Source organism: Medicago truncatula, chromosome 7 (genome assembly GCF_003473485.1).
Source record: "Medicago truncatula cultivar Jemalong A17 chromosome 7, MtrunA17r5.0-ANR, whole genome shotgun sequence".
Taxonomy (NCBI): Eukaryota; Viridiplantae; Streptophyta; class Magnoliopsida; order Fabales; family Fabaceae; genus Medicago; species Medicago truncatula.
In genome coordinates this window covers 53,809,612-53,825,149 of record NC_053048.1, presented here as the reverse complement: position 1 = coordinate 53,825,149, position 15,538 = coordinate 53,809,612, and the positions used below count along the sequence as shown (strand labels likewise).

The following is a 15,538-nucleotide window of genomic DNA, read 5'->3' as shown; positions in this document are numbered from 1 at the left end:
TCCATGCCCTCACTAGTTTGTCCTTTAAAGGGTTCAAAATGGTAGTTTTCACATATTCAAGAAACTTTGGATGATCCTTGCAAGCATCTTGGAATTCCACTAGATTACCCGCATATAACTCTTGAGTAGGAGATTCAACCAATTTTTCTCATGCATCAAATATGGTATAAACTAACTTACTATGACTCTCCTCGTCGACAATCTTCTTTTGCCCATCCACCACAACAACATTTTGTTTAACTTTGCAATCGGTGATGATTCTTTATCTAACATTTTTGCCAACATGGAAATAACAAAGTATTGCACTACTATCGGGGAGAGCATTTGTTACGGCCTTCATCATACTCGGGTCCCTGTTGGTCACTACCACCTTAGGCATATCACTATTTGGTTCAAGAAGTTTAAGCAACATTTGCAAAGCCCAAGTAAAGTTATCCTCCTTCTCCGCCGTCATAAATGAAAAATCAACCGAATATGTCAAATAGGTCGAGGTGACTCCAACTATTTCAAACAATGGCATTCTATACAAGTTAGTTTTGTACGTGGAATCCATTATCAAAACAGTCGGAAAAGTGTTAAATAACTTTACTGATGTTGGATGAGTCCAAAATATGTCTTGAACGGTTTGACTTTCCGGTTTTTCTCTTACGTAATGAACATATCCATTCTCTTCCAACTTTGAGATTAGGTATTGCATCTCCGTCAAGTCACCCCTTTTTGTCTTTTTGAATTTGTGACGTTCATTGTAGACTTGCTTGATATTTGTGATGGATTCTTTCCTTTTCTTCTTCAAATTAGTCAAAATATTTTTTGGTTTCACCAAAGAATCGGTCAAGTCATGTACAATCTTCTTGTCGTCCTCCATTAATCTTCCGGCAAGAAGGTGCCCTGCTACATACCGCACCATCTCATGGTTGTGAACGCCATTAAGAATAGTCAATTTCCAAGCATTGTTTTCCCTCACGACATATCCACGCACCTTGAACAAACACCCACATTTTCTTGATTCTGTTGCTTCATGCTTCACTTTTGTCTTCGGTAATTTGTGCTCGCCGCTCCGTTCACAAACCAACTCCAACATAGCATTTCTACCTTCACAAGATCTTCTAATGATAACCGTAAATCCAGCCCTATTTGCTTGTCGACGGACCCAACCGAGCAATTCGTCTTTATCTTTCCATGTGTCTCGGGTCGAAAATAATTGAGTCGTGTCCACTTTGTTGTCACGAAGTTTCCACACATCGGAATTGATGCTTGAAGCCTCAACTTTAACGGAAGCTTCGACCTTAGCGGGAGCTTCAACCTTAATGGAATCGACAACTCTAGGTTTTCGATCACCCGGATCATCACCCGCATTCTCAACCTAATCTATAAATAAACAACATACAATTACTAAACTAATTAATAAACATGTATCTAATATCATATAATAACATAAACAAACAAAAAAAAAACAAAAGAATTTTTTTTAAAAAAAATTTCTAAGTGTCCAGCGGTAGTTAACAACCGCTGGGAGCATAAAGGTATTTTACTTGTGTCTTTATGAACTTTTCTATGTCAAAAAAGCAATTTTCTTTAATGCATGTCCTACACTTAATACGACCCAAGGTTTATATAAACTACGATTAACATCGCGGGCCTAAGATTGTAGGCCCTTCAGATGTCACTATTGCTCCATACCAATGTATCATAGACTTAATATCATGTTTCTCCTCAACTATATAAGGGACTTATACCCGCACATGCCCAGGAGATGTCATAATGTTGCACTGTTCAACAAGGTCGAGACAGACTTAGGGTATCGCTTCTAGAGTTACTCTTGATGGCTGGAACTACGATGGAAGACAACAAACCATTATGGAAATTGTATGATAATCACAAACAACCTTGTAAAATGATCAAGTTCTGCGTAATTTCTAATAATAAATGCATCAGAAAGAGATAATTTATGCATATGGTTTTGATTTGTTTTCTTCGTATAGTCTTTGTTTGAGAGTTTGAAGGGGAGGGGAGGGAAGATGAGAAAGATTTAGGTGGACGAGAAGAGAGAATATAGATATTCAAATGATTTGAGAGAGTGATTTTAGGGAGAATGTTAAAATAAGATAATATTCACAATTAACATATTTTAAATTTTTATGGTATCATAGAAAGGATTTGAATTTTTTCTTAGATCTCAAAAAACTTTCAAAATATTTGTCCAATACATTTTCCAAATTCTATCAATTTCAAAAGAATATTTATATTCAACCATATTACTCTCTCCATCCCATAATAAAGGTTCCATTTAAGGAATAAAAGATAATGATAACTTTGTTGCACAAAAAAAAAAAAAGATAATTTTGTTATATTATTTTTAGAGCCATGCTAATTTGTGTTTCTTTTTAAGATTCTAACTTATGTCTTTAAAAGACACAGGTTAAAGAACTTAAAATAAAACTAAAATAAATTTTAGGGTTAATTAAGTTTTTAATCCCTATAAATATTCACATTTTTGTTTATAGTCCCTATAAAATAAAATCATAGTTTTTAGTCCATATAAAAATTTTCATCAGCATTTTTAGTCCCTATAAAATGTTCCATCAGCACTTTTAGTCTCTGTCAAAAATTTTCATCAACAGTTTTGGTCCCTAAAAAGTGTGATTTTATTTTGCAGGGACTAAAAACAAAACTGTGAATATTTATAGGGACTAAAAACTTAATTAACCCTGAATTTTAAGATATTTTCCTTCAAAAAAAAATAAAAAAAATTTAAAACATTTAATACATAAATTTCAAGAAAAAAACTTTACAAGTTAGGACTTACCTATTCATTAGGAGTCACACCCTGTCTGTATTCACCTATTCATTTCATGGATGAAATCCAGATGGAAATTGAACACCAATCTCCCTTCATGGGTAGATTCTCTAAATCTACCCTTCAACATAAAGCCACCACATTCCCAATACCTATTTCCTTCAACCACAAAATCTCTCCTCAACCACGCAGATTTAACATCTCTTCTTACCCTCTGCGGCAGAGACCGAAACCTCACTCTCGGTTCTTCCATCCATGCCCGAATCATCAAACAACCACCTTCCTTCGATTTTGATGGCTCCCAACGGAATGCCCTTTTTATTTGGAACTCTCTGCTTTCAATGTATTCAAAATGTGGTGAATTTCGTAACGCCGGTAATGTGTTTGATTATATGCCTGTCAGAGATACTGTATCGTGGAATACAATGATTTCTGGGTTTTTAAGGAATGGTGATTTTGACACGAGTTTTAAGTTCTTTAAGCAAATGACTGAGTCCAATAGAGTGTGTTGTCGATTTGATAAAGCTACTTTGACTACAATGTTGTCGGGTTGTGATGGCTTGAGATTAGGAATCTCTACCAGTGTAACACAAATGATCCATGGTCTGGTGTTTGTTGGTGGCTTTGAGAGAGAGATTACTGTCGGGAATGCTCTTATAACGTCGTATTTTAAATGTGAATGTTTTAGTCAAGGAAGGAAGGTTTTTGATGAAATGATTGAGAGGAATGTTGTAACTTGGACGGCTGTGATTTCTGGCCTCGCGCAAAATGAATTTTATGAGGATAGTTTGAGGTTGTTTGCTCAAATGCGTTGTTGCGGGTCTGTGAGTCCTAATGTTTTGACTTATTTGAGCTCACTCATGGCTTGTTCGGGTTTACAGGTGTTAAGGGATGGCCAGAAAATTCATGGGTTGTTGTGGAAGTTAGGGATGCAGTCAGATTTATGTATTGAAAGTGCTTTGATGGATTTGTATTCAAAGTGTGGTAGTTTAGATGCAGCATGGCAGATTTTTGAGTCTGCTGAGGAACTGGATGGGGTCTCCTTGACTGTAATACTTGTAGCTTTCGCTCAAAATGGATTCGAAGAAGAAGCTATCCAAATATTTACGAAAATGGTGGCGCTGGGGATGGAGGTTGACGCCAACATGGTTTCTGCTGTTCTTGGGGTATTTGGTGTCGGCACTTATTTGGCTCTTGGAAAGCAGATACACTCTTTAATCATAAAAAAGAATTTTTGTGAAAATCCTTTTGTTGGTAATGGACTTGTAAACATGTACTCTAAATGTGGAGATTTGTCTGACTCGCTCCTAGTGTTCTATCAGATGACTCAAAAGAATTCAGTTTCATGGAATTCGGTAATTGCAGCATTTGCCCGCCACGGAGATGGTTTTAAGGCACTTCAATTTTACGAAGAGATGAGAGTGGAGGGTGTAGCACCAACAGATGTTACATTTTTGTCATTGCTTCATGCTTGCAGTCATGCAGGATTAGTCGAGAAAGGTATGGAGCTTTTGGAATCTATGACTAATGATCACGGTATAAGTCCTCGGTCAGAACATTATGCCTGCGTTGTCGACATGTTGGGCAGGGCAGGACATCTTAATGAAGCTAAGAAATTCATTGAGGGATTGCCTGAGCATGGTGGTGTTTTAGTCTGGCAAGCATTGCTTGGTGCTTGTAGCATACATGGTGATTCCGAGATGGGTAAGTATGCTGCTGATAGACTATTTTCAGCTGCTCCAGCTAGCCCAGCTCCTTATGTTTTGATGGCAAACATATATTCTAGTGAAGGGAACTGGAAAGAGAGAGCAAGTTCCATTAAGAGAATGAAAGAGATGGGAGTAGCAAAAGAAGTAGGTATAAGTTGGATTGAGATAGAAAAGAAAGTCAATAGTTTTGTGGTAGGGGACAAATTGCATCCGGAAGCTGATGTTATATTCTGGGTTTTGTCTGGTTTGCTGAAACACTTAAAAGATGAAGGTTATGTACCTGATAAAAAGTTTATTCTCTTTTACTTGGAACAAGATAAAGAGGACTAGTTACCACATTTATTCTGACTATTCATTTTCAATGAGAATTGAGAACCACATTGATGGTTGTCCAGTAAGTAGCTAGCTGCCAGCAATGTTATGTTGGATTTGTACTTAGATGAAACACTATGCATGTACGACACTGATAAGGACGAAGGGAGTATGTAGGAGCACAACTTAATTAAATTATTCTCAATAAGAAAATTGATTAACTAATTTAGTTAAAAAAAATTAAAATTGTCTACAATTTGTACTAGTATTATTTTATCCAAACTACCCTTGAATTCAGTGACAGAATTGTCTTTTCAAGAAAGAGTGTGTGTTTGTAAATTACTACATTTATTATTATTTTTAATTAAAAATGTGAATTGAATAAAGGTATTATGGTAAAAATAATTATTGACATGGAACACATTATTTTAAATAGATTTTATAAAATGGGATAATTTAAATTTCAATAAAGTTCCTCAACAAAATAAATAATTATTTTTGAAATAGAGAGCACAACACAAGTGGCACTCTGTCATCCAGAAAATGCTTCACTTCACCCCTCATATAGGAAAGTAAGTCGAAGTTGGACACAGTTGGTCTTACCATAATGGGATCGTTCAGGTTGTTTAACTTCAACTTAACAACAACAACTTCTATGTTTGTAAACCGCACTTTTCCTTTGTCTGTGTCTTTAAAGAATAAAACAAGAACGAATTGCAGAGGCAGAGAAGATGGTCCTCTGTCCACTTCCTCTGCTTACGCCGTCCTCGGAGTCCAACCTGATTGCTCAGCCGCGGAAATTAAAGCCGCTTTTCGATCCAAAGTATCAACATCAATCATTAAATATTTATCACCATTTTCATTCTCTTCGATTCAATTCAAGTTTCTTTCTCTTTAATTTATTACATAGGTAAAACAGTTCCACCCTGACCTCAACAGAGATGAAAATGAAACATATTCTGATGTTATGATTCGCCGTGTAATTCAAGCATACCAGGTACTACTTAGTAACTTACTTCTTAAACTCACTCTTATTCTTTTTCCTATTCACTACCACACATCATATACAGCATAGTAACGTGTAATCAGTTCATTTTTAACCTTCATGCTTTTTTTACTGCAGATACTATCCAACTACACACCATCACAAATTATTGAAACGTAAACCATCTGTTCTTTATTCAACTCCGTATTGTTTTGAAATTTATTCTATGCATTCATTCTCTTACAGTTACAATGCCTGCTGACTTTTCAGGGAGTGTTTAGATCCCTTTGGCAGACCAGAGTGTGAAGCTTTTGATCTTTTCGTTAATGAGTTTCTTTGTGTCGGCAAAGGTAGGAGTGAAGCATCAACACATACACAGACACCTTACACGACATGAAATTATGTAGAGCTCATAACAATTTAGACCACATATGTCGGTGTAGGACACTGCATGTAATCTCCTACACTGGACACACCTTTAATCTGCAAGTGTGGATCATACATACATACATACATACATATACAATGTCTCAACGTCATTTGGGATGAACAATTTTTATGCTTTTACCTTTCCATTTTACATTGATGAGTTTAAAATCTATGCAGCTTGTTCAAATTCCTGTGTGGAAAGAGCACCTCATGCTTTCACATTTGTCTCTTCAACTGGAACAGCACGTGCGTCTTCTCAAGGTTAATTTGTTTTATCTGTTGTTCCCTTCATTTTGAGAAATTCATTAATTAAGAATGACATACTGTACTAGATAACTTCGCTTGTTTTAGAAGAGTGCATGCACTCTGCAAATGACATTCTTTTAATGATTTATTTATGAGTACTGCTATCTTCAACAACTGTTTATAGGTCATGGGGAAGACTACCAAGTTCAGTGCGCTGTTGGACAATGCCCGAGAAGTTGCATTCATTATGTAACCCCATCACAGAGAATTATTTTGGAGGAATTACTTAACAGGTAACATTAACAGCGTTACTCATCCTACAATTTTTTTTTACCTGGTGGGGTGTGGAATAGTTTATCAAATTAATCCCTTTGTCAACTTATTATCTTTCTTATAAAACTAAAAGATGCAATACAATCATATACTAGCATGCTTTTTTACTTAATCATATAACATATTATTACCTTTTGGAATCATACAATGTTTTTAGAGTTTAATAAGTTCATTCCATTTGATTTCTTATTTCCTTCTTGTTGATGTTGCAGTATAATAGATGCACCCTATGATACATCAGCTGAGGCAGACTTGCTCTATTCACTTATAACCAAAGCTAAGTTTGAGAATAACCGATACCAAAAGCCAAAGAAGAAAACCAAATTTTCAACCCAGCATGTCGATTGGTTTTAGCATTCCCATGTCTTCACTCCCCAACCTATAGATAGCACTGAGATTGCTGATGAGACAGTCATGGTTCTCAATTTACCAATAATTTTTTTATCAGCTGCTTATAGGTGCCTTACACCTTAATATTCTGAAACATGTAAGCTACTTACTACAACTGGGAAATTTTTGTTTCGTTTTGTCCCATCTTATTTTAAGATTTTGCAACGGATGGTGGGGAAGTTGTTGGGGGTTAGTTCTTTCAGTGAATGAATCAAGGGTCTAGATTCACTGTCTATGTGAATGTGTGATATTGCAGGTAATCCAAATCTCACTAAATGCCACTTTTCCTTGTGGAAATGACGAAAAATTGCAAGTCTATATGATTAATAATTTTGCTGCTGCGCTCTCTTATTTTGCCTGCCATGGCGTTTGAATCCTTTAGTCAGAGGGAGTTGCTGTGTTTGACTGTGATGGTTCTGTGGTTAACTTTGGGATCAAGGATACTGTCGTGGTGTGTGTGCGACGGATGAATTGTATTTGGTTTCTCTATGGCTCTTGACTCTTAATCCATCACTGTGGTTGTGTTACGTTAAATTGAATTTCCACTATAAAGTAGTGAGTATCTTTTCACAGGATTATGAAATTCTTCCTGTAATAACATCAAGTGGTCCTTCAAATTAAACATTCTTTGGATTCCTGGTCATTTCTATAATAAAAACTGTGAACTGATGCAAGAAAATACCAACGTGAACTGATTTATACAGTAAGAGTATACATTTAGAAGTGCATGTGATTACAATTGCCTCCGCTCAATGTTCAGATTTGCACTTGCCTCTGCTATTTATTTCTATTTCAGTTTTCTAGATTTTATGTGAAAAATTAGAGAATCTTGTTCAGCTGCGTATATATGTGGGAATTTTGCTTTTGGATTGTGAATGTCCTGTATGGTATTTGGCCATTTTTCCTTCACTCTTACTAATTTGATTATTCATTTATGGTAATATTTGTCTTCTTCCTCTTGGTCAACATTTCAAATTTTAAAACTTGAACCTTATAGGAAAATAGTTAGTCATTCAAAAAACAAATGTTTCTATATCTAAGCACCATTTATATGGTGAGGTGAATAGATTCTCCTTTATTAGACCCTCTGTCCCTATATCTAAGCACCTTTTATATTTTTCACATTTCTTAAGAAAAGTTATTAGTGAAATTAATGTGTCTATCTTATGTGTTAATATTACCAAATTGTCTTTTGTTCGTATGTGTATTAAATTTGACTTTTCATATTTCAAGATAAGTTAGTAGTATTAATTAGAGCATGTTTAGAAAAAACATAATAAATGTATCTAGTAAGTTGAAATGGAGTTTACATTTAGGGACAAAAACAAAGTTCAATGGGTGTTTAGATATATGGACGGAGAGATTATTTCGTAAAAAGAAAAATCTCTTTTATTATCACTTCATTTATGTAAAGTGTAAACTCAAGTATTTTCTTTCTTGAATTTTATTGTTCCAATTATTTTATGTAGAATATGAATAGGGATGACAATTGGACCCAGATCCAATGGGTATCCGCAAAAAATACTCACAATGGATAGGATAAAATCCCGCTTTTATGGGTCTGGGCACAGGTACAGGTAATACCCATAAAATTAAATGGATATGGGCACGGGTAAGGGTACTATACTGTCCAGACCCGCAACCCCGCATATACATATTTATATAATATCATAAATTATTTATTTATATTTTATGTATAATTAATTAATTTATTTAGCTATTTAAGCCTAAACCTAAATTTAAACCAACACTTGCTTAATACAATAACAACTCCATCATATTATTTTATGTATAATTTTTTAGGGATATTTTGGATGTTTTATATTTGACTAAATACCACGATTCATATTATTTTATGAGTTAATTTTAAAAAATTGGGATCATAGTTTTATTTTATTTTTGATGTTTTTTTTTTGTTTTTTCATAGTTAAAGTGCGGGTATGGGCACTTAGGTACCCATAGGGTATGGAGAAGGGGACTAAAGTTGTTGCCCACGAGGGTACGTGTATTTTTTATAAATGCGGGTATGGGGACGGGCACTGTAGTACCCTAACCATTGGGTACCCATTGCCATCCCTAAATATGAATATTTTTCTATATTATTATTTTTACTTTTCAAACATTTTTATTCCACTTATTAAAAATATTTTTCTTCTTGTATATAAAAATAAATAAATAATTTTCTTCATAGACATTTAACCCATGCAATCCAACCCCCTTTGGTATACATGCCAATTGTTTTAGTCACCCAGATATTTTCTTTTATCATTCATAAATCTACCTATTATTGTTGTAAATATGATTGTTTTTACTTTCCTCCTATTTTTATTTCTTTAAATTCAAATTTATGCATTAACCAATTTTTCAAATTTTGCTATATGCCTAAAGTAATGTCCAACACTTAAATAAATGAGGAGGGGAAAGTGGACGTACAATATGAAGGACATCCATTATCCAATTAAATACAAATGAAAAAAATAAAATAAAAGTAGAAATATTATTTTACTAGTATTAAATTATTATTTGTTTGGTGCAAAGTTATTAAATTTATTTTATTTGAGCATAATTAAATTATATTTTGTAAAAATAAGCTAGTAACAAGTTTCCAAAAAGAAATAACACTATTATAAGTGTTATTTGAGCTTGAATGTTTTTTCTATCTTAAACCAAAACACTATTCATTCACGCGAAATTTTTTTCAATAAATAAAAAGAAAAAAATCAATAACTTATTTGTAAGATCGTGAATTCAACTTTATCTTGGTGAGATTATCTCTCATAAAAGACTGGTTACTTTGATAAACCCTGATTAACTCTAATGAGAAAAAACAAAAGTGTTGAAAAGAAAACAAAAATTAGCCGTTGAAATAATAGAGGTGCATTTCTTTGGTCCTCCGATCTGAAAATTCAAAAACCTCTTCAACCGCCATTTTATCAATCCAAACCAAACTCTTTCCTTCTTTCGTTGAATCATCAATCGAGCTCCAACCCATGGAAGAAGGTACTTTCTCGCTCGCTCACTCTTTCTCTCACTTCATTCCGTTTCCATTTTCAATAAATTTAACTAATCACGCTACGTTCGTTCTTCTTTTCAGATCGAGTAATTGATATGCTTACTGAAAAGTTCAATCGCTTTGTCATTCACTGCAATTTCAACTCTGCACCAGGTTTCCCTTCTTCTTTCATTTCACCTCAAAATTCATGCGCGTTCTTTTCTTAGTCTTCTTGATCAAACAAATAATGCATATATGTCTTATTTGTTCAGATTTTTCTAATCAATTTTCGTTTAGGTATTAGATTCTGTTAATTTAGTCCCTAAACTATGAAAAATACTTCAAGTTAGGGACATTTTAGTTGATTTTAATAGATTAGGGACTAAATTGACTGTTTACTCATTAGGATTTGAATAGTTCAAACCTAGAAAATGATTTGGGAATAAGATTTTCAATATCTGATACAATAATAGTAATAAAAGAAAGTAAGAGATTCTCATTTTTTGTGGTTTAATTTATGTATATGTTATCAGAGCAATTGAACGAAACCTCTGACAGCATGGATGAGAATACTATGTCAACTCAGGACGGTCATACACTCCCAGTATTGAAGAAAATTCTTGACCTAAGTTCCAAAGCTCAGGTAAATTCTGAATGTTGCTTTATTTGCTTCATTAAATAAATGAATCAAAATCCTTCTCAATATTACTTTTCTTGATGTTTTTGTGGTTTGTTTTTGTTATGCATGTTTCAGAATTTGAAGAAACAGCATGTAGCCCTTAGCGAACAAGTGAAACTTGCATTTGAGTCCTTTCCTGGTCTAGATTTTTTAAAGTCTGTTCAGCTTATAGGTAAGCCTCTAACATATGCCTAAAAATGAATAGAATCATATGATTAGGTTTTTTACTAGGATGTTTTTTTGGTTTGTGACTAGGTGATGAATATGAAATTTTAAAAAGAAAGTACCTAGAGGTGTCCTTGGAGCGAAGGAGGCTTAACAATGAAGTGATTGAACTCAAGGGAAATATCAGAGTTTTCTGTAGATGCAGACCATTAAATGAAAATGAAATTGCAAATGGATCGGCAGTATCTGTTGTCAATTTTGAGTCAAATTCTGAGGAGCTTCAAGTTGTTTGTTCCGATTCTTCTAAAAAGCAATTTAAATTTGATCATGTATTCAAACCTGAAGATAATCAAGGTACATGAGAAATTAGAATTTTTTTGAGGTTGATTTATGTTCAAAGCATTATTTTATATCATGGCTGACACTTAATCATGTGTGTATTTTTTTATCATGCAGAGGCTGTTTTTGCACAGACAAAACCTATTGTTGCATCAGTACTAGATGGCCACAATGTTTGCATTTTTGCATATGGGCAAACCGGAACTGGTAAGACTTTCACCATGGAAGGAACACCAGAGCATAGGGGAGTTAACTATAGAACTCTTGAGGAATTATTTCGGGTTTCTGAAGAGAGACAAGGCACAATAAAATATGAACTGCTTGTTAGTATGTTGGAGGTTTACAATGAAAAGATAAAAGATCTCTTGGCCGGAAATTCTTCTGAAGCCACTAAGAAGTGAGTTTTTCCTACTTTAGCTATGCCATAATGTATCTTCACAAATTTTGCTTGCATTGCTAGACACATTTGCTTTGCAAGATAAAGTTGCTGGTAAAGAAAATCATAAGTTTTAGAAGAACTTATTACTTCAATGAAAGATGTTATGCTTTTAATTAGTAACTCTGCACCTGCTTTCTTGGAAGGCAGAGTATAGTTGGATTTACATCTAATTGTTAAACCCATTAACTCAATGTTATGATCTCAATATTATCCTCTCTCTCCATTACCTGTCGAATGAAGCATGAAGTTTTGATGTTTGAATTTATTCTCAAGTGATATTACTGAAGTGGAAAACAAAGAGTAAGGTTTGTGAGTCAGTCATGATAGAATTGGTTCAAGTTAAAACTATAAAGAATAAGTTTATAGTGAAGTACCTTAATCCCAATCCCTCAATGTGGGGTGCAGTGCCTAGAGTGGAAAGAATGTACAAAAAGAATATGAGACCTTAGGACAGTCAAGCTATTCAGGCCTTTCCCAAGCCCCAATCACAATTCTGATATCCCATCAGAATCGCTCTCACTCACTAATTAACCAACTAACAGTAACAGCAGTTAGTAATTATTACAGTAACATACATCACTAAGGGTTTATTTATGTATTGAGATTTTAGCCTACCACTCTTGGTAGACCGTAATGATTGGGGGTTTATTTCTCAGTTTTACTAATGAAATGTAGGTTGGAGGTCAAGCAAGCTGCAGATGGAACCCAAGAAGTCCCAGGACTTGTTGAAACACATGTTTATGGAGCAGATGGTGTTTGGGAAATTCTGAAGTCTGGAAACAGAGTCAGATCAGTTGGTTCCACAAGTGCTAACGAGCTTAGCAGTCGTTCTCATTGGTATGTCTTGGTTCTTTCAGATGAACTGATTTGTATCTGTGCCTTTTACTTTTCCAGGCCTTGATATTGTCAATCATATAACTGACGGAGTTTTTCCTTGAATAATTGGCAGAGGCAAAACTATTTTTAGTTGTAAACATATTAAATTATTATTATAAGAATTAGTATGGAAGTAGTAGGCTAGCTGGCGAGGCAGATATTCTATATTATTGTGGATGACAAAAAGATGGTTTTACATGCAGTTTGGTGCGGGTAACTGTTATGGGGGAAAATTTAATCAATGGCCAGAGAACAAAAAGTCACCTTTGGTTAGTTGACTTAGCTGGCAGTGAGCGTGTAGGGAAAACTGAAGCTGAAGGAGAAAGGCTGAAGGAATCTCAGTTCATAAATAAGTCTCTATCATCACTTGGTGATGTTATTGCAGCCCTTGCTTCCAAATCAGCCCACATACCTTACAGGTAATTCTCTTTGGTGTCATCCATAACACACGTTCTTACATATTGATTATTTATCTCATTACTATTCGCATTCTTTTTTATTGTATTATTTTTTTTGAGACAGGAACTCAAAGCTCACTCATATACTTCAGAGCTCGTTAGGTGAGGTTTCACGTCAGAGCTATGCTTCTTTGATGTGTGCATTCTATCTTTATCTTCTTTATTTATGATGTATTGATGCTGATCTTGGCTTAAAATGCAGGAGGTGATTGCAAAACTCTAATGTTTGTCCAAATAAGTCCTAGTTCAGTAGACTTAACAGAGACACTTTGTTCCCTAAATTTTGCTACGCGTGTTCGAGGAATTGAGAGCGGTCCAGCCCGAAAGCAAGTAGACCTCACTGAGCTCTTGAAGTACAAGCAAATGGTATGCTAGATTTTAATTGTTCTTCTTATATAATTTACAAAGATTCTTTTTTTTTGAGGGGAATATAAATAATTGTGATTTTTATTTCCTTAAAACTGAAAATCTGGTCATAAACAGGCTGAAAAGTCCAAACACGATGAAAAGGAAGCCAGGAAATTACAAGATAACTTGCAGTCCGTACAAATGAGACTAGCCACGAGAGAATTCATGTGCCGAAATCTTCAAGACAAGGTATAACACGACCTTTGTTCATAATGACATATTTGTATGCACTTGTCGCTTTACTCATCTAATATATGTGGTTGAATTTTTAAAGGTTCGGGATCTCGAGAACCAGATTGTGGAGGAGAGAAAAACCAGATTAAAGCAAGAAAGTCGATCACTTGTTGCCGAGAAAACAATAAAGAGGACATTACTGATTCCTTTGGAAAGACCTCCACTGAGAAGAATTAATGATTCCTTGCCTCCACCACCCGAGAGAAGGCCCTCCTCATGCAGCTCTTCGTTACAGGGAAAGGAAAACAATGTCAGAACGAATTTAATGACTACAAGAAGAAGAGTATCCATTGCTGCAAGACCACCGGCTGCACCTTCGCAAGCACAGCCTCTTCAGCCTAGGAGGCGAGTTTCCCTGGCAACACTCAAACCCGAAACAACTTCTTCTCAATTGACCAATGGAAGCAACGACCACCAACCGATGGTAAGGAACCAAAGAAAAGCTCGGTATTCAAGGTTGTTCGCCCCATTAACAACATCAGCAATTGAGACAACCCCAACTTTGGATAAGAGCAGCAGCAGTAGGTTTGATGGCAGTCCAACACAGGCGGCAGATTCGCGGATGATGGCTAGGCATCCACACCCAGCTGTGATTGCACTGCAACGCAAATCTTTGGTATGGAGTCCTCTCAAACGGAGAGGTATCGAAAGTAGTAGAAAGGCATCATTCTTGCCATCTCGGCCTTCCACCCAAATGCGATGATCTTTGTTTTCTCAAACAATGACATAGGCTTGTAGTGTTTTGTTTTCTCAAACAGAGAGGTATCGAAAGTAGCAGAAAGTCATCACTCTTGCCATCTCGGCCTTCCACCCAAATGCGATGATCTTTGTTTTCTCAAACAATGATATAGGCTTGTAGTGTCTGGAAGTCTTTGTTTTCTCAAACAATGACCTACATACTTGTAGTGTTTGAAAATCCTTGTTTTCTCAAACACAATGGCACATGCACTTTTAGTGTTTCGAACTAAACTGATTCCTAACGACTTAATGAAAACAAGTTGAGTTTTGAAAAGTTTCAAGTGCTTAGATTCTGAGTTTTTGGTTTTAAAAATAAGGGTTATGTTAACCGGTGCCCTTAGGGCAATGGTTAAGGAAACCAAAAAGAGAAAGTTTTATGTTGAAAATATCACTTTTTATGCTTTTGAGAAGTTGAATGCACAAGTTCCAATGCAAGATTACTGTATTTGTTTTCTTAACCATTGCCCTCAGGGCAATGTTAGCATTTTCCTAAAAATAATAATTTAGTATTCATGTGTTGGTCTGGTAACTTTTTAACTTTTATAAATACTTCTCTAACTAAACAAATAACTATATTCCTAACTAATTCTTCCTATTCTATATCCCAACAATGTGTCACTATCTATTTTTTTTCTTCTTCTCTCATTCCGTTTGTGCAGCTTTAAATGCCATGGGTCTGTTTCTAATTTATGTTTCTAATTTCAAGTACACAAAAGTGAAACAAGCTCAGGCACTCAACTTTCACCAATTTTTCCTTGCAGACTGCGACAATAATCCCTTTTCTGTTCTATTATTCTCCAAAGGAATATTTCACCCATTACAACTTCAAAATGCCAAAAGAAATAAATTAGTTCTATGTTTCTTTCATCGAAGAAAGTTCATAATTTCAAACTTATTGATATTAGGCTTTCGTCTCGAAAGATTTTAAAAAATGTATATTTTTTTTTTCATTTTTATTTCTTAAAAAAAATGTATATTTTTCTAATATCATAAAATGTTACGATTGGTT

General features: G+C 34.8%; 2 protein-coding genes across 2 annotated transcripts; both read left to right on the top strand.

The window, feature by feature from the left end:
• Positions 1-2,804: 2,804 nt before the first annotated feature.
• On the top strand, positions 2,805-8,077 carry LOC11423164 (pentatricopeptide repeat-containing protein At3g05340). The gene is made up of 9 exons (XM_003626243.4): positions 2,805-4,835; positions 5,085-5,142; positions 5,387-5,641; positions 5,729-5,815; positions 5,942-5,979; positions 6,074-6,153; positions 6,410-6,493; positions 6,663-6,771; positions 7,024-8,077. Exons 1-9 carry the CDS (start codon positions 2,857-2,859, stop codon positions 7,163-7,165), a joined length of 2,832 nt encoding a protein of 943 aa, XP_003626291.3. The 5' UTR covers positions 2,805-2,856; the 3' UTR covers positions 7,166-8,077.
• Positions 8,078-10,045: 1,968 nt separating this feature from the next.
• Positions 10,046-14,803, top strand: LOC11425652 (kinesin-like protein KIN-14S). Its single transcript, XM_003626242.4, has 12 exons — positions 10,046-10,201; positions 10,296-10,367; positions 10,727-10,836; positions 10,948-11,044; positions 11,128-11,391; positions 11,494-11,773; positions 12,491-12,652; positions 12,895-13,110; positions 13,214-13,251; positions 13,352-13,515; positions 13,633-13,746; positions 13,832-14,803. Exons 1-12 carry the CDS (start codon positions 10,192-10,194, stop codon positions 14,492-14,494), a joined length of 2,190 nt encoding a protein of 729 aa, XP_003626290.2. The 5' UTR covers positions 10,046-10,191; the 3' UTR covers positions 14,495-14,803.
• Positions 14,804-15,538: the final 735 nt, after the last annotated feature.

Bases quoted from the DNA above. Each gene is read 5' to 3' on its own strand.
- LOC11423164 (XM_003626243.4), top strand. From the start codon at position 2,857: ATGAAATCCAGATGGAAATTGAACACCAATCTCCCTTCATGGGTAGAT. The intron at 5,642-5,728 runs GTATCAACATCA...TTTATTACATAG, and splicing joins AAGCCGCTTTTCGATCCAAA to GTAAAACAGTTCCACCCTGA. The intron at 6,772-7,023 runs GTAACATTAACA...TTGATGTTGCAG, and splicing joins TTGGAGGAATTACTTAACAG to TATAATAGATGCACCCTATG.
- LOC11425652 (XM_003626242.4), top strand. The intron at 10,837-10,947 runs GTAAATTCTGAA...TGCATGTTTCAG, and splicing joins ACCTAAGTTCCAAAGCTCAG to AATTTGAAGAAACAGCATGT. The intron at 11,774-12,490 runs GTGAGTTTTTCC...AATGAAATGTAG, and splicing joins TCTTCTGAAGCCACTAAGAA to GTTGGAGGTCAAGCAAGCTG.